The sequence below is a fragment of the Tamandua tetradactyla genome, chromosome 7, assembly GCF_023851605.1.
Source record: "Tamandua tetradactyla isolate mTamTet1 chromosome 7, mTamTet1.pri, whole genome shotgun sequence".
Taxonomy (NCBI): domain Eukaryota; kingdom Metazoa; phylum Chordata; class Mammalia; order Pilosa; family Myrmecophagidae; genus Tamandua; species Tamandua tetradactyla.
Window position 1 is genome coordinate 46,416,131 of NC_135333.1, and position 20,730 is coordinate 46,436,860.

The 20,730-nt window shown below is 55.7% G+C and overlaps 1 protein-coding gene and 1 long non-coding RNA gene across 7 annotated transcripts in view; one reads left to right on the plus strand and one right to left on the minus strand.

The window, feature by feature from the left end:
- Positions 1-20,730, plus strand: part of SHANK3 (SH3 and multiple ankyrin repeat domains 3) — a 47,718-nt gene that overhangs the window by 11,042 nt on the left and 15,946 nt on the right. For all 4 annotated transcript variants that reach the window (XR_013179390.1, XM_077169311.1, XM_077169312.1 and 1 more), the window contains exons 10-17: positions 1,180-1,459; positions 4,371-4,570; positions 5,643-5,756; positions 13,350-13,425; positions 13,872-13,954; positions 14,282-14,406; positions 14,811-14,943; positions 15,572-15,652. Coding sequence is in view for 3 of the 4 variants with exons in the window: in XM_077169311.1 (XP_077025426.1) it covers positions 1,180-1,459; positions 4,371-4,570; positions 5,643-5,756; positions 13,350-13,425; positions 13,872-13,954; positions 14,282-14,406; positions 14,811-14,943; positions 15,572-15,652 (1,092 nt within the window). In the remaining variant the exon portion in view is untranslated. The remainder of the gene's footprint in view (positions 1-1,179; positions 1,460-4,370; positions 4,571-5,642; positions 5,757-13,349; positions 13,426-13,871; positions 13,955-14,281; positions 14,407-14,810; positions 14,944-15,571; positions 15,653-20,730) is intronic.
- On the minus strand, positions 110-15,096 carry LOC143691189 (uncharacterized). 3 transcript variants are annotated; one of them, XR_013179392.1, is made up of 7 exons: positions 14,978-15,096; positions 14,338-14,438; positions 11,944-12,464; positions 10,043-10,159; positions 6,888-7,085; positions 1,161-1,361; positions 115-1,064 (listed from the first exon to the last, which is right to left on the minus strand). It is a non-coding gene; the product is annotated as an uncharacterized LOC143691189 (long non-coding RNA). The 3 variants fall into 3 exon arrangements; XR_013179393.1 differs by having other exon boundaries at positions 110-1,007; positions 10,043-12,464; XR_013179391.1 differs by having other exon boundaries at positions 112-1,064; positions 10,043-12,464.

Here is a 20,730-nt window from a genome sequence, read left to right on the forward strand (position 1 = left end):
ACAGTTTTCTTCTTGTTGATTTCTAACGTCATTCCATTGTGATTGGAGAAGATTCGTTATAGGATTTCAGTCTTTTAAAATTTACTGAGACTAGTTTTATGGCCTGCCATTTGATTTATCCTGGAGAATGTCCTATGTACACTTGAGAAAAATGTATATTATGCTGTTGTTGGGTGGAGTGTTTTGTGTATGTCTGTTAGGTAGTTGGTTTTTAGTGTTGTTCAACTCCTCTATTTCCTTACTGAGCTTCTATTAGTGAAGGTGGCGTATTGAAAACTCTAACTGTTATGTAGAAATGTGTATTTCTCCCTTCAATTCTGTACGTGTTTGCTTTGTATATTTTGGGGCTCTGTTGTTTGGTACATATATGTTTATAGTTATTATAATTGAATATAACAGTTCAATTCCTATTGAACTGATCCTTTTGTCAATATATAACATCCTACTTTATCTCTTATAACAGTTTTTTACTTAAAATCTGTTTTGTCTGTTGTTAGTATAGCTATCCCAGCTCTCTTTTGATAACTATTTGCATGAAATATCTTTTTCCATCTTCTCATGTTCAATCTATTTGTGTCTTGGATCTACAAAGGAGTCTGTTGTACACGGCATATAATGGATCATGTTTTCTTTAATCACTACCTGCTTTTTAAGTAAAGTTTAATTAGAACTCATCCAAGCCTACTCCCTGATGTATATTACCTGTGGCTGCTTTCATACTGCAATGGTAGAGTTGAGTTTTTGTGGCAGAAACTATATGGCTTGCAATGCCTGAAATAGTTATTATCTGCCCCTTTGCAACAAAAGTTTGTCAACTTTTGGTCTAGAAACTCTTTTGCAATTTCCCTGGCTGCAGTTTATAGCAAATAGTCCTATACATCAGTAGCCTGGTGAGAACTGTCACATGTGGCCTGGTCTGTCTCTCCTGAGGCCTGTACAGCGGGCAGATCCAAGATCAGAGCTGAGCTTCTCTAAGTCCTCATTTGGCTGAGAGGAGGCTCCTGATCCTGGAGGTTGAGTGAGATGCAGCTTTTCAGCAGCAGTTGTAGGGTGATCAGAGGTCCCTGTTTGCCCAGGATTGAGGGAGTTCCTGTTTTAAAGCCAGGACAATCCCAGGCAAACAAGGCAAGTTGGCAACCCTCTTGGCCGCTTAGTCTCACCTGTGTCTCCCCACCTCAGTGCCATTCAGGGAAACCCCCAGCTATGCGAAGCGCCGGCGGCTAGCCGGCCCCAGTGGCTTGGCATCTCCACGGCCCCTGCAGCGCTCAGCCAGCGACATCAATCTGAAAGGTGAGGTGCAGCTAGCAGCTTCTCCTGGGCCCTCTCTACGAAGCCTTCCCCACCAGCTGCTGCTCCAGCGCCTGCAGGAGGAGAAGGACCGCGACCGCGACCGGCACGGCGAGCAGGAGAACGACATCAGTGGCCACGTAGCAGCCAGGGGCAGCCAAAGCAAGATCAGGTAGGAGGAGGCTGGAGGGGTTCGGTGGAGTCGGGGCATATGTGGTGCCAGCTTCTGAGCCAGGAGGGGGCCGTATGGAAGCGGGGAGAGGCCTGGTGGTGCTGGGCACCTGTGCAGTGATGGGCTATGTCCAGGGTTAGGGCAAGCTCCTTCCCCACAAGCCAGGTCTCTGGGGGTAGGGAAGGGAAGATGAGGCCCATGGATCGTGGTTTCAGGTTAGACCTGGGACTTGCTTGGAGGACAGTGGGCATCTGAGGGAGGATATTGGGTGGAGAGGGTATGGTCAGCTCTATGGTCAGAAAGGTCACTGTGGGGGCAGGGAAGAGAACAAGGGTGGCATAGGGCAGGGCTGGGCAGTGTGGGGTCAGGTGGGGGCTGAGGGAACTGCTGGTCAGGGGTGGGACTCAGTGGTGGAGCTGTCACTCCATGGGGGCTCATAACTTGGCCCTGCCCCCATGGGGAGTCCTGGTCTATGCTCTGCCCTCCCCGAGACTGTACCCCCATAGGATTCTGTGGTTTCTGTTCTTTACCCCCATCCCAAGCCCTCAGACTCTGAGAGACCAGGGCCATGGGGAGGACGTGGCCTCCCTGCACGTGGAGCAGGCAGCCTGGGCCCAGGTGCCCTTGAGGTTGGGGGTGGAGAGGGCACTGGCTCTGCAGAGGGACTGGCTGGGTCAAGTATGGCTTTTGAGTCATTGGCTGTGTGACATTGGACGAGTGGCCTAACCTCTCTGTGCCTCAGTAAGACGGGACTAATTATGGTCCAGCTATTTCCTCCCCCTAGGAAGCCTTCCTGGAATGACCTGGTAGGTGAGGGCTCTGCTGGGATCTCCTGCCTATCACGGGCTCTCTCCTCCCTGCTGGAATCCCTGACCCTTCAGGTCAGGTACTGTGTCACTTCCTGTAGTTTTCCTAGAGCCAGGCGCCCTGAAGGTACTAAGGCGACATTTCTCTGATGAATGGGTTTCATAAAGGGCAGGCTGTTTGCATGGTACCAGCTCTCACACCCTTGCCCCCCACTGCAGCCGGTGGACTCGAAACATCTCATTTGGCCTGAATGGTGTCTCGAGGCTCTGCTCTATTAACACCATTTTTATGGTGCCCGGGTTGGTTGAGTGGCCTGTCCACCATCACAGGGCTAGTAAGTAGCCTGCTGGGCCCAGCGAGGCCTGACTCCCAGAACCTCCAAGTCTCAGCAGAGTATGGGGCTCAGGGCTTGGGGTGCAGCAGGAGCCTTGTGGGGGCAGCGCTGTCCTCCTCCGCCCACCCCCCCGGGGCCCTTCTAGTGTGGTGTCTTCTGTGGCCCTGCCTTTCTGCTAGATGCCCGGTCAGGTCCTGCTAGACCCCACAGCATCTGTCCCACCCCAAAACTTCTCCCTGAAGCGTTTGCTTAGGTCCGTGGGATGTGCTAAGGGTTAGATGCCCAGGGGCCTGAAGTGAAACTCAGAGCTGTCTCTGTTCCCTAGAAGGGCAGCTCCATCGGAGCTGTGGGGTTGCCCCAGACACAGAAAACCGCAGACTCCAGGCTACTCGTTTGGAGGGGCGACAGGGTCTGTATTTTCACCAGCATTTACCAGGAACCTGGTATGCACTGAGCATCCCAGCTGGTCTCGGAAGGACACTGACAGCTGAGACCCAAGGGTGGGTAGTGGTCCCGGTGAGGGACTGCCTTGGTGTGTGGTGGAGCATTTGCAGTCCTTCAGAGGGGCTGAGGCTGTTTGGGGCACTGAGGAGGAAGAGGGTGTTGGAGTACAGCTCTCCTCTGGACCAGGGAGAGGCTGCCAAGGTGAGCTCATGTGACCAGTGATGTCTCCATCTGGGGCCCCCTGTTGGGGGAGCCCACCCTGCAACCATGGCTGGCCACCTGCCCTCACATCCCAGAGGGAAGGGGGTCTGATAACCCAAGGAGTGGGATCTAGGGTAGTTGAGGATTCTGGCAGCCCAGTGGAGGGAGTGGGAATGCACCTAACCTGTGACTGGGGTGTGGTTAGTTCTGATGTCCCATGGAGCCTGGCTGTTGACCAGAAATGTGGACTTGGCCTGCCAAATACTGGGGAGCCAGTACAGGTTTTTGAGCTGGGGGAGTTGGAGGAATGAGGTTCTGGTGGAGCCCAAGTGAGGAACTGGCTGGGGAGGGTGGTCAGTGGGACATATGGGACAGCAGGGCTGGGGAGGGTGGTCAGTGGGACATATGGGACAGCAGGGACAGGTGCCCTGGAGGAGAGGACACGGATCTGGAGGGCACTAGGGGAGGTCCTGAGGAGGCAGAACCAGAGCCAGCAGGGGCAGGGGGCCCGACATGCTGGGGGGCCCTCCTGGCTGTTCCAGGCTTCTCTGAGGCCTGAAGCTCCTCTGCAGCCCATACCTACCCCAGCCCCACTCCCGGACCCTCCTTCCCACCTCGGAGCACCACAGCCCCCATATCCCATCCCGTGGGCCCTTGCTGTAGGGTCCGCGGGGCGGGGGGAGCGTTTTGGGGAGGGGGTAGGGGGTCGGGGGCGGGGTGACCGGGAGAGGAGCGGGGAGGGAGGGAGGAGGCCCGGCCGCCGCCACCGCCCGCAGAGGGAGGAGCCGCGGCCGCGGGCGGGGAGGGGGCGGCGGCGAGCGGCCGCGGCATGGAGCGAGCCTGGCGCGCCCGGGAGCGCAGCCCCGCGGCCCCGCAGCCCTGAGCGGGCGCTCGTGCGCTGGCGGGAGCGGGCCGGGCGCGGCGGCGCGGCCCATGGAGCGGCCCCGGGCCGGGCCCCCGGCGGGCGGGCGGGCGGCGGCGGGCGGCGGGCGGCGGGCGCTGCGGCGGCGGCTGCGGTGAGGCCGGCGGCGGGGCCGGGCCGCGCGCCATGGAGGCCCCGGGCGCCGGCTTCGCGTGCCCGCTGGCCCCCGGCATCGCGTCGGTCACCTACGTGTTCGTCTACAGCCCGAGCGGCCCTGGCGGCCCCGGCCCCGTGCCCGGCCCCGGCCCCGGCCCGGCGCCCCCCGCGCCCCCCGCGCCGCCGCCCCGGGGCCCGAAGCGGAAACTTTACAGCGCGGTGCCCGGCCGCAAGTTCATTGCCGTGAAGGCGCACAGCCCGCAGGGCGAGGGCGAGATCCCGCTGCACCGCGGCGAGGCCGTGAAGGGTGAGGGCGCGGGGGCGCAGGGGGCGGGGCGGCCGCGGGGTGCGGGGGGTGGGGGTGGTGGAATGGGGGGCGCGGCGGGGGGGCGGGGCGGCCGCGGGGGTGGGGCGCTCTCAGGGGCCTCCTGCGGCTGACGGTCCCTTTGGGGGTCTCTGTGCCTGCAGGTGTGGTTGGGGGGTGCGCCTGCCGCTGGGGATTACTGGTGTCCCTGCGAGGGGCTCTGGCAGGGAGGGGGACCTCGGGGCCGCTGCCGTGCGCATCCTTGGAGTGGTCTGTCGTTACGGGGTTCCCGGGTCTTGACAGAAGCTCCCCACTTGTCATGGGGGTGTCTGTCACGGGGTCTGTGTGTCTGAAGCATCCTATCCCATTACAAACCTTCCTCCTCTAATGGGGTTCCTGGGTCATTTCTGGGGTTTCCTCATTGGGAATCCTTGTGATAAGGGGGTTCCTGGGTCCCTGGTGTGGTGGGGTACATCCGTGACAATTCTCAGGGGTCTCTGAATGGTCAGGGTTTCTGTCCCTAGGGGCTTTCTGTTTCGGGGGGAACCACTGTTCCCTGTTGTTGTTGGAGTTCTGCCTTCAGGGGTGCCCAAGGGACATGAGGCTGTGCGGGTGGTCTTGACTCATCCTCTGGCCACAATGGGATGACCTGTGCTCTTGTGATGACCCCTGGGGTGGATGGCAGAGTGAGGGTGGGCTCGGTCCAGGAGGTGGGTGACAGGTCAGCTGGAAGGGACAGCAGCAGGAGTGGGGCCCAGCCTTTGCCTCTGTGTCCTCCTGCCCCCCACATGCCCATCCTGTGGTTTGCCCATCTGTTTGCTTTTCTGTTCTGTGTTGATCCCAAAATCTTACCAGGGAGAGACCTGGAGGATGTTAGATCAGAGGGAAGGAGAGAGAAGGGGGGAAGCCTGAGATGATGGAGGGAGAGGACAGAGTAGGTTGAGGGGTGGCCTGAAATGGTGGGGGGCAGGAGTGGGTTGAGTAGGAGGGAGTAGCGGAGGCGGGTGGGAGGGGGTGGCGGGGGCGTGTGCAGCCTCCCCCCCCCAGCTGACAGCCTGTCTGGCTTCCTCCCCAGTGCTCAGCATCGGGGAGGGTGGCTTCTGGGAGGGCACCGTGAAGGGTCGTACTGGCTGGTTCCCGGCTGACTGCGTGGAGGAGGTGCAGATGAGGCAATATGACACGCGGCACGGTGAGTGACCCCAGCCCTGTGGACAGCCACACAGGGATTCCACACAGGCTGTGCACATGACACGGATGCACAGACACGTGCCCTGTCTGTGTAGGGGCATGCATTTCACACACGGGAGGGGGACAGGTGCTGTTGGGTGAGCCAGGTGCTTGGGAAATGCGATTCCTGCCTGGCCAGCAGGCGAGTAAAGGAGGTCAGTGTGAGGCAGGAGGCGCCCTTCCAGAGTGGACAGATTGTCAGAGTGGGTAGAGCAGGGGGGCCTGGGACCAGCCAGGGAAAACGAGGCCAGTCTGAGGTGGGGGGGCCTTCTCCATGCCCTCGGGCCTCACTGGAGGGGTGGCAGGTGAGGGGTGGACCATGTCCTGTGCATGGCCAGGAGGCCATCGGGGTGCAGGCTGCAGCCCCCTGCTCCAGCCGCCTGGCCCTGCAGGAGGGGCCTGTCCTAGAAGGCCTTGATGGAAAGGGGCTCTTGTTCTTCTGAGGTCCCCAGGATGGAACCGGCTGCAGGCCTGGGCCCAGCTTTGCCATAAGGGGCTGTCAGAACTGCAGGTGCCGCCAGGGGCTGGAGGTCAGGTGGGACAAGAAACCCTTGTGAGCGGCAGGTCCACAGGGCGAGGCAGACCTGGGACTTGTCTCCTGTGCACGGGAAGCTGCGAGCCAAGGTGTGCCTCTCTTTAGCTGTGAGGGAAGAGCGTCTCTGCCCCGGGGTGAGTGTGATGGTGCCTGGAAGCAGGAGCAAGGCGCTGCCCTACCCCCTCCACTCATCTGGTCCCCAAGATGCCCTTGAACTCGGGGCACAGGACCTCCTCAGCTCTCTGCCTGCAGAGCGTGGAGGGGTGGGTGGTAACCAGGAGAGGGGAGCAGTGGGGGCGAGGGGGGAATGAGGGGCTGTGGGCTTAGAGAGAAGAGGCAGAGGAGGTTTCAGGGGTTCGGGCCCGTGGGCTGGGGAGACTCTAGGCCATCCCACTGGGAGCTGGGGTGAAGGTGCTGCCATCAACCCAGGAGCAGGGCCTGCCCCTGGGGGTGGGTGACACCTGTGCTTTGAGAGCCGCGGATCCATGGGCTGAAGCTTAGCTGAGAGGACTGGCCGGAGTGGGTATCTGAGATGAGCAAATGCTTGTTAGGGCTTACCGTGTGCCAGCTCATGGGGTGGTGACACGGCACGGCCTCTGTGCAGCCTGCAGTGGCGGGTGCACGTCGTGGCAGGTGAGCGCAGTCGTAGGTACACGTGGTAGCAGGTACATGCAGCCGTTCTAGGGATGCACTAGAATAGCTGCTGTGATAGGGGTGTGGGCTGCAGGCTTGGGAGCAGGTGGGTCCCGGCTTGGCCTGGAGGACAGCAGAGACGAGGTGGTGGTTGAGCTGCACCTCGAAGGACAGCCACGTTCTCTGGGGGTCCGTGGCAGGGCAGGGAGGACCAGTGGGCAGCCTGGCCCCAGGGGTCCATGCTGCTTCGAGGGGCCTGGCCTGCTTCAGCCACTTTTACATGTGAACAGCCATGGGTTTGCAGCAGCCTACTTGCAAGGCAGGTCCGGTTATTCCTTTACAAGAAAACTGAGTCACAGAGGGTGGGCCCCTGTTCCCGAGGGGTAGGTCATGGTTCCCTGTGGGGCTGATGTCGTGGGCTGTGGGTGTGTGACTTGGGGGTGCTGAAGGGGGCAGGAGCGAGTGGAGGGGCCAGGTGGGCCGTGGCCAGGGGCAGTGCCTTCTAGGGGTTACTGGACAGACCTTCCCTGGGCAGTGTGTGAGAGAGACAGGAAGAGGCTGTCATCTTCTAAGATTAAAATGTTATTTTTTAATTGCAGCATATTCTGGCTGAGATGCCATGGCTTTTTAAAAATATATATTTTTAATGACTGTAGATCTTTATTTTCATCCTTATTTACATGAAAGGTAGCGTAGTGTGAGCTAGTCATGCTCTGCTTTTCCTGCGTAACGAGATGGTGGGGGATTTCTCCCTATAAGGAGAGTCTTCGTTGATTGTTATGAATGTAACACATATTGTCAGTTGGAGAGCCAAGGGAGAGTAAGGCCTATAGAAAGTGGTCTGCTGGACTGTTTTCTCAGTCCTCCCAAGACTGCTGGTGGCCACACAGGGATGGGTGCCTGGGGCAGTGGGGCCCCTTCTCCGCGGAATCTGCAGAGAGGAGCTGGCCACAGTTCACTGAGCTCACCCTTTCTGGTGTTTGCAGGGCTGTCCTGATTGTGTGCATTGTTTAGGGTTCATGTGATGGGCAGAGAGGAAATGGGCCCAAGTGGGCAGGAGGGCGGGGGATAGCAGAGAAGGGGTGGGGACGACAGAGGTTAGTATAGGTGGTCCCAGGTCATCGTACAGTGCCCAGACTACCCTGGTGTAGGAATGAAGGAGCTGGAGACTTTGGGGCAATTACTGGGCTCCCAGAAGAGGTAACTCTGGGGTGCATCCTCTGGGGAGTGTTAGAAGGTATGTCAGTAATCAGGAGTGTTTTAGGGATGGGCCGAGGGAGAGGGGTCTCCTGGGAACACTGCCTGGAGGGGGTGGGAGCATCTGGTGACCTCCCTGCAACTCAGCTGTGGGATCCACGGCTTCTCTGGGTAGAACTTCTGATTCAGGATCCAGGGGCTGAGTTCTGCCAGAGGCCAGAGGGCAGCTCAGGAACAGACACCTGCTTCCTGCAGGCCTAAATCCCAAAAAAAAGATCCATTTCCCAGCCTGGAGTCCAGATAGGAAAGGGCTTGAAAGTCAAAGAGGTGAGGTGGGGAGCTGTGCTAAGTCCCAGGCCAGGCGGGTGCCCAGGTCAGCATCTGCTCTGGGCCCTGGGAGGTGGGTACACCCACTCACCCATGCAGATGCCACTTCCCCATGACCTGGGGTGTGGAGAGAGCCAATCTGCAAGGGGCAGAAATGAGGCTGGGTGCGTCCTGGAGGCTGTGGCCCAGTGGGACGCTGTCTGCTGCCCCTTCTTTCCTTTGGGCCATTTGGCGGGGGTGGTCATGTTGGGGATTGAAAATCCAGGCGGCTTTTATGTGTCTAATAAAACTGGAAGATGAATATGTGTTATGTAATAAGTACCACCTGTGTGTGTGACCAAATCTGGATGATGATGAACCGCGGAGTTTGGGACATCCTTCTGTGGACAGGCAAGCTCTGGGAGCTTCTCTGTGACTGGGATGATGTGGAGAAAGGTAGGATGGAGTCAAAGAAGGGTCTGGCGCCCCCTGAGCTATGGGGAGGCCCTGGAATGGCAGGAAGGGTGGTGCCAGCACATGCAGAGGGCATCAGCCATTATCAGGAGTATGTGGGAGAGGCAGGATGAATGCTTGGAAGGATGCCAGAGGACCAAAATAACAGAACCTAGCGGACCCTCCGAGGTTAGCTTTCCAGTGCCATAAAGGAGAGGTTTTACTGAAATGCCACAAACTAGAGGCAGGGTTCTTAAATCTCGACCAGTATTTTTCTTGCCTTCTGTGTCTTGTGTTATTCATGGAAGCTCTTTCTTCCTTCCATCCAATTACTGCTCCAGCCATCCATCTACTTTTACATCTATCTGTGTATTCACCTACCACCCAATCCACATATCCATCTATTGATCCATCTACCCACCCCCCACCTATCCACCCACCCTCCCCACCTCCCCACCCCTCCTGTCTGCCCACTCAATCCATCCATTCATCTGTTGATCCACCCATCTATCCATTGATCTATCCACCCTCCCCACTTGCCCACCCACACATCTACCCACTCAATCCATCCATCCACCCACCCATCCATCCTCCCAACTACCCACCTACCCACCCACCTGTCTACCTACCTGATCTGTTCATCAATCCATCTGTCCATCCATTAACTAACTATCCAATCCATCTATCTATAAATTGATTGATTCATTCATTAATAGATTAGTCCATCCATCCACCTACCCACCCACCTACCTGTCTACCCACTCAGTCTGTCTGTTCATCCACCCAGATGTCTACCCACTCAATCCATACATCGATCCATCTGTTATTCATCTATCAGTATATCCATCAGTTACCCACCCAGTCCTTCTATCCATGAGTTGATCCATCCATCCGTCAGTCTATCCATTCGTCTACCTATCCACCTACCTGTCTACCCATTCAGTCTATCCACCTATCCAACCACCCCTCCATCCACCTGTCCACCCAACCCAGCCATCTCCCTCTTTCCACCCCCTCTTCTACCCATCCATCCATTTAGCCTTTGACTCACCCACCCATCAACCCATCCAGTCCATCTGCCCATCCATCCATACATTGACCCATCCATCTCCCCATCTACTCACAATTCTGTCCTCTGACCATTCCATCCATCTTTCTCTTCCTTCTTCACAACCTCAGTCCGCCTATCCACTTACATATATCCATTTGCTTTTTAGTTTGTTTTGAGTAGAGCCAAAACTCTGAGGAGAAATGACATTACTGAGACAAGTTGTTTACTTTTTAAAAATAATTTATCTAGTTTTAGTTGTGGTAAAATATACATAACAAAAAATCATTTTAACTATTGCAAGTGGACAATGCTTTGACATTAAATACATTGACAATACTGTAGTAATTTTCACCACTATCTATTTCCAGACCATTTTCATCACCCCAAACCAAAACTTAGACTCATTTAGCAGTAACTCTCCATTACCCCTTACCCCCTACCCCCACCCTGGTACCCACCATTCTGTTTTTTGTCTCTATGAATTTGATAATTCTAAGAATTTCATATGAGAGAAATCATACAATATCTGTCCTTTTGTGCCTGGCTTATTTCACTCAACATGATGTCTTCAAGGTTCATCCATGTTGTAGCATGACCAGCACTTCCCTTCTTTTTACAGCTGAGTAATAGTCCACTGTTTGGATACACCGCATTTTGTTTATACATTCACCTTGTGATGGGCACTTCAGTTTGTGTCCACTTTTGGCTATTGTGCATAATGCTACTCTGAAACTTGGTGTACAAATATCTTAGTCCCCTTTTGGGTGTGTACTTAGGAATGGAATTGCTGGGTCATGTGGTAATTCTGTGTTTAATTTTCTGAGGAACCACCAGGCTTTTCCACAGTGGCTGTACCATTTTACATTCCACCAACAATGTAGGAGGGTTTCTATTTTGCCACATCCTTGCCAAGACTTGTTACTTTCCATTTTTTAAAAAAATAATAGCTATTCTAGTGGATGTGAAGTGGTATCTCGTAGTTTTAATTTGCATTTCTCTGATGGCTAAAAATGTTGAACATCTTTTCATATACTTATTGGCCATTTGTATATTTCTTTGGAGAAATGTTTGTTCAAATCCTTGGCCTATTTTTAAATTGGGTTATTCATCTTTTTGTTGTTGAATGATAGTTCTTAATATATTCTAGATACTAAATACTATCAGATATATGGTTATATATGGTTTCCAGATATTCTCCCATTCTGTCGATTTTCTTTTCACTTCCTTGATAATGTCCTTTGGTGCACGAAAGTTTTTTAATTTTGATAAAGTCTGTTTTATCTATTTTTTTAATTTTGTTGCTTGTTCTTTTGGTGTAAAATCTAAATCTTTGCTTACTACAAAGACCTAAAGATATTTCCCTATGTTTTTTGGTAAGAGTTTTAGGGTGTTAACTCTTATAGTTAGGTCTTTGACCCATTTTGAGTTAATTTTTGTATATGGTGGGGGTAAAGGTCCACTTTCATTCTTTTGCTTGTGGATTTCCAGCTGTCCCAGCATCATTCCGTTTACTTGTTGGTTCATCCTTCCATGCATTTCTCTATCCATCTACCCCTCCGTCCATCTTCTATTCCATTCATCCACCCTTTGACAACCCCCCCCCCCCAGCCAGTTGTCTGTCTGTTTGTTCATCTACCCAACATTTTGAGAGCCTGTTATGTGCGAGGTACTGTGCTAGGAGTGAATAGACACAGTCCTTACCCTCAAGGAACTCATAATTAGTCAAGGGACAGGCCATCAAAAATTGTAGGTTCCCTTTCTGAGCTTTTTCCTACCATTCTCTCTTGTGCTTCCTCTACTCCAGCCACATGGGCCTCCTCACTGTCCCTTGACCGTAAAGTTGACCCCTACCTTGTGGCTTCTGACTTGACCATTTCCTCCCTGGAACGCCCTTTGCCTGTGAAACCACTGGCTTGCACGCTAATGTCACACCCTTGTCTAACTTGTGTGACCCCCACTGGATTGCAAACTCACTGTCCTTGATTCTGCTTGTTTTTCCTTCAAGCATGTATCAGCATTTGACGTGTTGTGTTTTTCCATATTTATTGTCTGTTTGCTCTCTTTTCTTTAATAGATTGTAAACTCCACGAGGTCTGAAACTTCGTTCTGTTCTCTGCTTTATTTCCAGAGCCTAGAACAAATAGTGCCTGGTACATAGTTGAAGCTCAGCAAGTACTTTTTGAATGAGTAAATGAATCTTGAGAAATATGAAAATGAGAGTCAGTGAGGGAGGCACTGTGGGTCCTTTTATGGCAGGGTGTCAGGCTGAGCTGGAGCCAGAGGTGCTGGGAAGCCAGGAGGAGAGGCTGTGGGTGCCAGAGTGCATGTGAAGTCTGACTTAGAGACGGCAGGAGAAACAAGTCTGGAGCAGGAAGGAGGTGGGGACTGGACCATGGTGGCCATGGAGATGTGACAGAAGGCTCTGTGGTGTTTAGTGACCAAGGGAGGGGAGCCAGATCCCTGCTCCCCTCAGACACAGGGTCTCGACAAGGGACCTGTAAGGGAGCAGGAGGAGGGTGTGGTTGTGAGGAATTTGGTGAGACAGTATGCCACTTCTCTGCCAGTGAGCTTGCACACAACCATGTATGCACACATACACATGCATGACCACAGCGCTTACACACAACCATGTTTACACAAATACACGCATGACTACAGCACTTGCACATGACCGTGCTCGCACACAAATGTACATGACCACAGCACTTGCACACAACTGTGCTCACACACAAATGTGTATGACCACAGTATTTGCATACAACTGTTTGCAAATACACATGTGCATGATCACAGCACTTGCACAAGACTGTACTCATGCACGCACCCGCATGTGCATGACCACAGCACTTGCACATGGACCATGCTCACGTGCACACACATGCATGAGCACACACTTATACACAGCATGCTCACACACAAGTGCATGAACACAGCACTTACACATGATCATGCTTGCATAAACAGGCACACATGTGCCCAAGCACAACATACATGGCCATGCTCACACCCCACCCATCCACATGCTTGTCTGTGACCAATCACACACATACACACACACCCCTTCTTTGCTCTCAGCCTTGGGGTGCTGACTATGCTGGGAGGCCTCCCTTGTCTCAGTGCTCTGCTGCAGTCAGCCCCGTAGAGGAGTGAGGGGTACTGCTGTCTCCCCCCAGACCTTCAGACCAGACTTCCAGGCATGGTCCCCTCAGCATTCCTGCCTCTGAGCCTCAGGGCCCCAGGACTTGGGTCCCCCCACTTCCATCTGGGCGTGATGAGGCCAGCGGCCTGTGCCTGGGGAGACTGGTAACCAGCACTTGCGAGGGGCAGCGGGGCCAGCTGGAGGACGTGAGTCCCCCATCAGTTCCTGACACTCCCTTCAGAAACTCGTGAGGACCGGACAAAGCGGCTCTTCCGCCATTATACGGTGGGCTCCTACGACAGCCTCACATCTCACAGGTACAGGCTCCAGGTTGCTGCCCAGGCCTGGGGCCTAGGCAGAGAGGGGGGAGTGTGGGGGGGTAGAAGAGAGAGGATGGGAGCTGCAGGGGCCTGGGGGCTACACAGAGGAAGGTGGGATATGGTGGGGGAGAGGCAAGAGGATGGAAGCTGTGGGGGCGTGGGGGCTATACAGAGGGAGGGGGTGTGGGGGGGGAGAGGAGAGAGGATGGGAACTGCAGGGGCCTGGGGGCTACCCAGAGGGAGGAGAGGTGTGGTGGGGGAGAGGAGAGAAGATGGGAGCCCCAGGCCACCCTCTTCCTCTCTGCCTTCCCAGATCAGGCCTGGGCATCCCCTAAGGGTGAAGTGGGCCGGTGGGACTGTCAGGGCTAAAGTTTGTGGGTGCTGACATGGCCTCCACGTGCCAGCCCCCCTCACCCCTCCCTGCTTTCCTTTTCCTTCATCAGTGATTATGTCATCGAAGACAAGGTGGCCGTTCTGCAGAAACGGGATCATGAGGGTTTCGGCTTCGTGCTCAGAGGGGCCAAAGGTGACTCTGGTGAAGGCGGGTAGCACTGCAGGTTAGGGGGGTGGGGGCTGGGGTGTGCCGGACCCTTCACCCCTCAGCCCGTCGACTGTCCCCGGTAGAGGGCAGCGACTCCTACCCCAGTCTGGGCCTCCTGGTCTTTGCTGTGGGGGTGTGCGGCAGAGATTGGGGCTTTTTTTGTCATTGGGTGTGCCAGATCCCTGGGTCCCCTGCCTCTTCCTTGCAGCCGCTTCTGGGCGGCCCCCTCCCGGGCCGCTGTGTCCCCACAGTCACCCTTACGTGTGTTGAGTTGCTGGGGGTCCCTAACGGCCGGCCCCGCCCGCCCCGCAGCAGAGACCCCCATCGAGGAGTTCACGCCCACGCCGGCCTTCCCCGCGCTACAGTACCTGGAGTCCGTGGACGTGGAGGGCGTGGCCTGGCGGGCCGGGCTGCGCACCGGGGACTTCCTCATCGAGGTGGGCTGGGGTGGGGGACACTGAGGACTGTGCTGGGGGGGCGTGAGGGGGGGACACCAGGGTCCATGTTGAGGGGGGGCACTGGGGTCTGCGCTGATGGTCTGTCCTGGGGTGGTGGCACTGGGGCCTGCGCTGGGGGAGCACTAAGGTCCGCGCTGGGGGGTACACTGGGGGTCACTGGCGGGCGCTGGGGCTGCGTGCTGGGGGAGGCATTGGGGTCCGCGCTGGGGCCGTACTGGGGGGGGGGGGGCCTGGGAAAGCACTAGGGTCTGCGTTGAGGGGGCCACCGGGATCCGCGCTGGGACGCCACTGAGGGTTGCGCTGGGGGTTGCGCTGTGTAGGGACAGTGGGGTCCGCGCTGGGGCCTGCGCCCGCGCTCCGCCCAACCGCCGGTCTGTCCCCAGGTGAACGGGGTGAACGTGGTCAAGGTCGGACACAAGCAGGTGGTAGCTCTGATCCGCCAGGGCGGGAACCGCCTGGTTATGAAGGTCGTCTCGGTGACCAGAAAGCCGGAGGAAGACGGGGCCAGGAGGAGAGGTGAGGGCCTGACGTGCGATCCCTGGCCTCTGACCTGCGAGCCTAGCGCAGCCCCGCACCCTCATTTCTGCCTGAACCCGGCTCCCGGCCCCGATAGGGCGCCTTCGCCGCCGGCCCCGCCCCCGCTCGCGCGCATTTCTTCCCGCGGCAGCGGCTGCCTGGAGGCCGGAGTTGCTATGGCAACCGGGAGGTTGACGCCGCCGCCTTATTGTCGAGGGAGGGGGAGGGGCGGCACCTGAAGGAGCGAGACGCCGCGGCCCAGGCCTGCGCCCCCCGCGTCCCCGGCCTGCGCTCCCCCCCGCGTCCCCACTTGCCCCGTGCCTGGACCCGAGCCCGCCCCCCCCCCCCATGGCGCTGCGGGCCCCCTGCCTGTTGCCCCTCGTGTTCAGGGCCGGCCACCCCCGCCGGGGCCCATGAGCCCTCCCCGCGCGGCCGGCCCGGCGCCGCCCCAGCGCCATGAAGAAGTTCGCGTCCAGTCGCAGCCTCAACAAGATGCTGGCCCAGTGCGACGCATCCTCGCGGGAATACGAGGAGATCCAGGCCGTGGAGCGCAAGTGGCACCTGCACCTGGCCACGCCGCGCCGCCTCCTGCTGGACAGGAGGGCCAAAGCCTCCCTTTTCCTTGCAGCCCCACCGCCCCCCAAGAGGGCCCCCAGCACCACGCTGACCCTCCGCTCCAAGTCTATGACTGCCGAACTGGAGGAGCTCGGTGAGATGGGGTCCGGGGCAGCCGAGGGGACAGTCGGGCAGATAGATGGCCTGTGGCAGCAGGGGTGGGGTGGGGTATGGAACAGGACAGAAAGGCAGACAGACGGCCCAGGGCAGCATGGAGGGGGGTGGACAGGCAGGTAGACACCCAGGGCAGCAGAGAAGACAGACAGACGGATGGCCCAGGGCAACAGAGGGGACAGACAGGTAGACAGGTGGCCTAGATCAGTGGAGGGGATGGATGAGAGGATGGACAGCTCAGGGCAGCAGAGAGGATAGATGGGGGGCGGGTAGTTGGGAGGACGGAAGGCTCAGGGCAGCAGAGGGGATGGACGGGCACATGGATGATGTGGGTCAGCAGGGGGAATGGATGGGTAGATGAATGGCCCAGGGCAGCAGAGAGGACAGATGGGGGAACGGATGGGAGGACAGATGGGCCAAGGTAGTGCAGGGGATGGACAGGAGGATGGACGGACAACTTAGGACAGTGGAGGGGACGGATGAGAGGACAGACAGCCCAGATCAGTGGTCAGGAGGATGGACAGCCTGGTGTAATGGTGGGGATGGCCTAGAGCAGCAGTGGGGATGGATGGACAGACAGCCCAGGACAGCGATGGGGACGGACAAGAGAATGGACAGCTCAGGGCAGCAGGGGGACAGATGGATAGACAGACAACCTCTGGCAGACAGACTAGGGACAGATGGACACAGACAGGTAGAAAGCCAGGGGTTAGGCCAGGCAGAGAATGAGATGAATGCGGGTATGGATGAATGGATGGATGGATAGGTCAGAGGGGCAAATGGGTAGGCTGCTGGTGCAGTGGGGGGACTTGGACATTTGTGGGTTGGCCATGGGGCTGGGATGCGGTGATGGGCTGGGCAGTAGGGTGGCTAGGGACAGATGTGGCCTGGGCAGTGGGGCCTGGGTCTACTGGATGTGTTGTGTTTGCACAGTTGTGTGCATTTTGCACAGGTGTGTGTGTGCATGTGTGCTGCCTCTGTGGTCTCTGTGTCCCTGTCCGTGCTGGCAAGGGAGGGCAGCCCTGGGAGAGTGGGGGGAGGGGAGGGGACGTGAGCTCTGCTCCCAGCTCTGTGGGGCACTGGCTATTTGACCTTGGTGTACCTGCTGAGCAGGGGTGATGGCGCTGAGTCTGGTGACCTAACGTCTGGCAACAGCCAACAGGACAATGATGGGAAAGGGTTATATGGGCTGCAGAAGGTGAACCTGTGTGTGGGGCTTTTAATGGAGCCATGTTGGAGGCATGTCCTGACACAGGTGACCTTTAGCCTTGTCAGGGCTTGTGTCCCTCACAGGTGACCATTAGCCTCATCAAGGATGTGTCTTTCAGGTGACTGTTAGTCTCATAAGGGGTATGTCCTGGCACAGGTGACCGTTAGCTGCATTGGAGTGTGTGTCCTGGCATAGGTGACTGTTAGCCACTTCGAGGGTGTGTCTTGATGCAGGTGACTGTTAGCCTTGTTAGGGGTGTGTCCTGGCACAGGTGACCATTAGCTGCATTGGGATGTGTATCCTGGCACAGGTGACCATTAGCCTTGTTGGGGGCATGTCCTGACACAGGTGACTGTTAGCTGCATAAGGTGTGTCTCCTGGCACAGGTGACTATTAGCTGCATCAGACTTTGTCTTGGCACAGTGACTGTTAACCTTGTTGGAGGTGTCCTGACACAGTGACCATTGAGAGCCATAAATAGGGCAGACCCTGACCTTGTCCTGACACAGGTAACTTGACAGTGCTCTTGCCTTCTACAGGCTGAGCTCCAGTCCTGGACTCAGACTTGTTTTTGCCCCCATCCATAGAAGGAACCCTGACCCTGACCCAGAAAATAATTCTTGCTTTTACTTATGGATTGAGCTCTGACCTTGTCCTTGACTGAGCCCTGACCATGACCTGGCCACTGGCTGACCCTGTCCTTACCCCATGCTCATGCTGTTGACTGCATTTTAGAGAACAGATGGAAAGAGAGGCTAGGCTGACATGGTCAGGAGCTCCTTCCTCATAGACATTCTGGGTAAAATAAAACTAAATAAAAACAGATCCTGCTCAAAGCAAAGAAAGAGGAATTTCTAGGTTTCAAAAATGGAGAAATCAAAGCCAGGGGAGCCCAAGGAAGCTGATGTGTCCATGGCTTGTGAGGACTTGACACAGGATAGAGGTTCCAAAGGCAAGGGTTTGGGCATTATCACCCACCCCCAAGGCCAGGAGACATGGCTGTGGACTCAAGCAAGAAAGCTAGAACCAAGTCCAAGAAGTGGGAATAGCATCAAGTGAAGTGGAAATCCTAGAAGAATGTGAAAGAGACAACAAATGAAGCATTCAAATTATTAAAAAGATTGAAAGAACTAACAGCTTAGAATGAAAGAACAGGACAGTTCAGAAAAAGAATAAGCAGGTTTAAAAATGATCCGCAAAAACAAAAATTATGGTTACCAAGATTAAAGACTCCACAGATGGGACAAATGGTATGCTAAACTCAGTTGAAGAAAGAAGCAGTAAACTGGAAGATAAATCTGAGGAAATTACCCAGAATGCAGCACAGCAAGACAAGGGAGATGCAGAATGTCAAAGAGCAGGTAAGAGACATGAAGAACAAATGAGAAAATCTAATTAATGGGAGTTCCAGTTGGAAAGAATAAAAAGAATGAAGAAGAGCAATGTTTGGACAGAGTAAATGGCTAAGAACTTTCTAAAATTCATGAAGACATTAGTCTCCACTTTAAAGAAGTAGGAGTCCTGAGCAAGAAGATTAAAAACAAATCTATATTGGGAGGGCAACAGTGACTCAGTGACAGAGTTCTTGCCTGCCATTCTGGAGACCCGGGTTCGATTCCTGGTGCCTGCCCATGTGAGAAAAAAAAAAAAAGTAAGAACAAACCTACACCTAGACCCATCATTGTAAAGCTTGAGATCAACATGGACAAAGAGAATGATTTAAAAACTACCAGAAGGAAAAGTCAGATTACTTATAAAGGAGTGATGATTAGATTTATAGCAGACTTCTCATTAGCAATAGTAGATTCCAGAAGACAGTGGAACAGTATTTGCAAAGTGTTGAGAATCTGTGCCCAGCTAAGCCCAAGTGAGGCCAACAGACCTCCTGCCCCATAGTCACAGGGGTCCAGGGCAAGTCTAGGGAGCTGCCCGCTTGTACTGAGGGTATCTGGTTGATGAACCAGATACCAGTAGGTGACGGCCTGGCTGGGCACCAGACCAGGACTCTGGTGGGTGGATCCCGGAGTCTTCCAGAGGCTGTGGTGCAGTTGTGTGCAACTGCATGTCCTTAGGATCACACCTGAGACCTGTGATCCTGGGGCGTGGCTCTAGGAAAGCGGAAGAATTGCCTTCTGCCCTCTGGGTTGTTTTGTCTGGTGATCCTTCCTCTTTTCCGACTCAGGTTCCCCCTCCTCCTGCTCCTCCACAGTTTGTTTCCTGATGGGATTGGGGGTCTCCACAGACCCCTGTCTTGTGGAGGAGGTCATTCTCACCTCCTGAACCAGGACCAGGAGCATGCCCTCTGTTCATCCAGTTTTTGCAGAAGTCTTTACTTTTTATTCTATATAATTTCTTCGGTCCCTTGTTCTCTGGTCATGAAACCAGAAAGGAATTCAGGGCTGATCTCAGCCAGGCGTGAGGTCCCTGGGGTTGGCTTGGTCTGGAGGCACAGGTGACCTGCCCTTTAGTTTGAAGTGTATTTGTACAGAATGCACAGGGTGACCAAGTCACAGTGGCCCCCGAACTTGGTCTTTAGGGGGGTTTTGCCCTTTTTCTAAACAAACTTGAACTGAACTGAGAGTATGGTTTAACTGTGCAGGGAATTCTGCACAGGTGTGCATGTGCGTGCATGCATGCGTGTGTGCATGTGTTTACATGCCTGTGTGAACACGTGCAAGTGCATGTTCTCGCTTGAGGCTCTTTTATTCTTGAGTTTCGAGCCGTTTACTGACTCAGTGTTTGGAGGTCACCCAATCTGAAGTGGAGGTCCAGGCTGGGGGAGCAATGGGGAGGGATCCTGCTGCAGATGGCTGGGGAAGGTATGGGCTGGGAGAGGGATATGGGGAGTGGGATGGAGCTTGCCTCTTACCCCGTTTGCTCTGTTTCTTGATTCCAAGCCTCAATTCGGAGAAGAAAAGGGGGTGAGTCACATGTCTGAGGGTCTCATGGTTGGTCGGCCGGGCCCTGGCTTCCCCTGATCCCATCCAGGGGAGTGTGGGTATCCAAGGAGGCTCTGGCTCAAGTAAGGGTGGCCCTGCAGCCTTCTCCTTGGGAAGCTTCTGCAGGGTTTGCAGTGGGTACAGAAATAGATCAGGCCCAGGGAGGTATGGTCAGGAGAGTGCCCGTGGGTCAGCTGCAGCCACAGCCGTGGCCCCTCAGGGCGGAGAGCCTTACGGCTGTGCCAGGGAGGGGATGCTGGCCCCTGCCCTCCTCTGAGCTCCCGTTTGATGCCCAGGAAGGGCAATGCTGGGCTTTGCCTTGCTCCCAGCTCCTGGCTGCTGACAGTCACTTTGGGGCAGGCCCAGGACTTAGCATTGGGAACAGAACTTGGGGGCCCGCTACTCCTGCCAACCCCATGCCACAGACATAACTCGGCACCCCTTCAGACCTCGCCACTGCCTTTGGGACTCCTTCCTGTCAGTCCAGCTGGTAGCGTGCAGCGTATAGGGGCTGGTGCGATCTCCCCACCTTGCTCCATTGCACAGAGGCTCGGCCCAGACAGAAGCCCTGACCTTGGCCCTGGGTCTAGCACCACTCCCTTCCCCCCCCTGGGACCCACTGCTCTGCTGGGCTGGCTCCTCCCCCACACCCTCATCCATCAGCCCAGTGACCACCTACCCCCTGTTCAGGATTCCAAGGCCTTCCTGCTGCCCTGCTTCTCCTGCATGACCTGCTGCTCTCCCTCCCTCCTTTGCCTCTCTATCTCCTCCCTGCCCCTTGCCCTGACCAGGTGAGGGTGTCTCCACAGCACTATACCGGCTATTACAGGCTCTTGAGCAACCTTGGGTGCATATATGGGCTGTTTCTGGATCATATGGGTCAGCCCCCCAGCTCATCAGTGGTCTCCT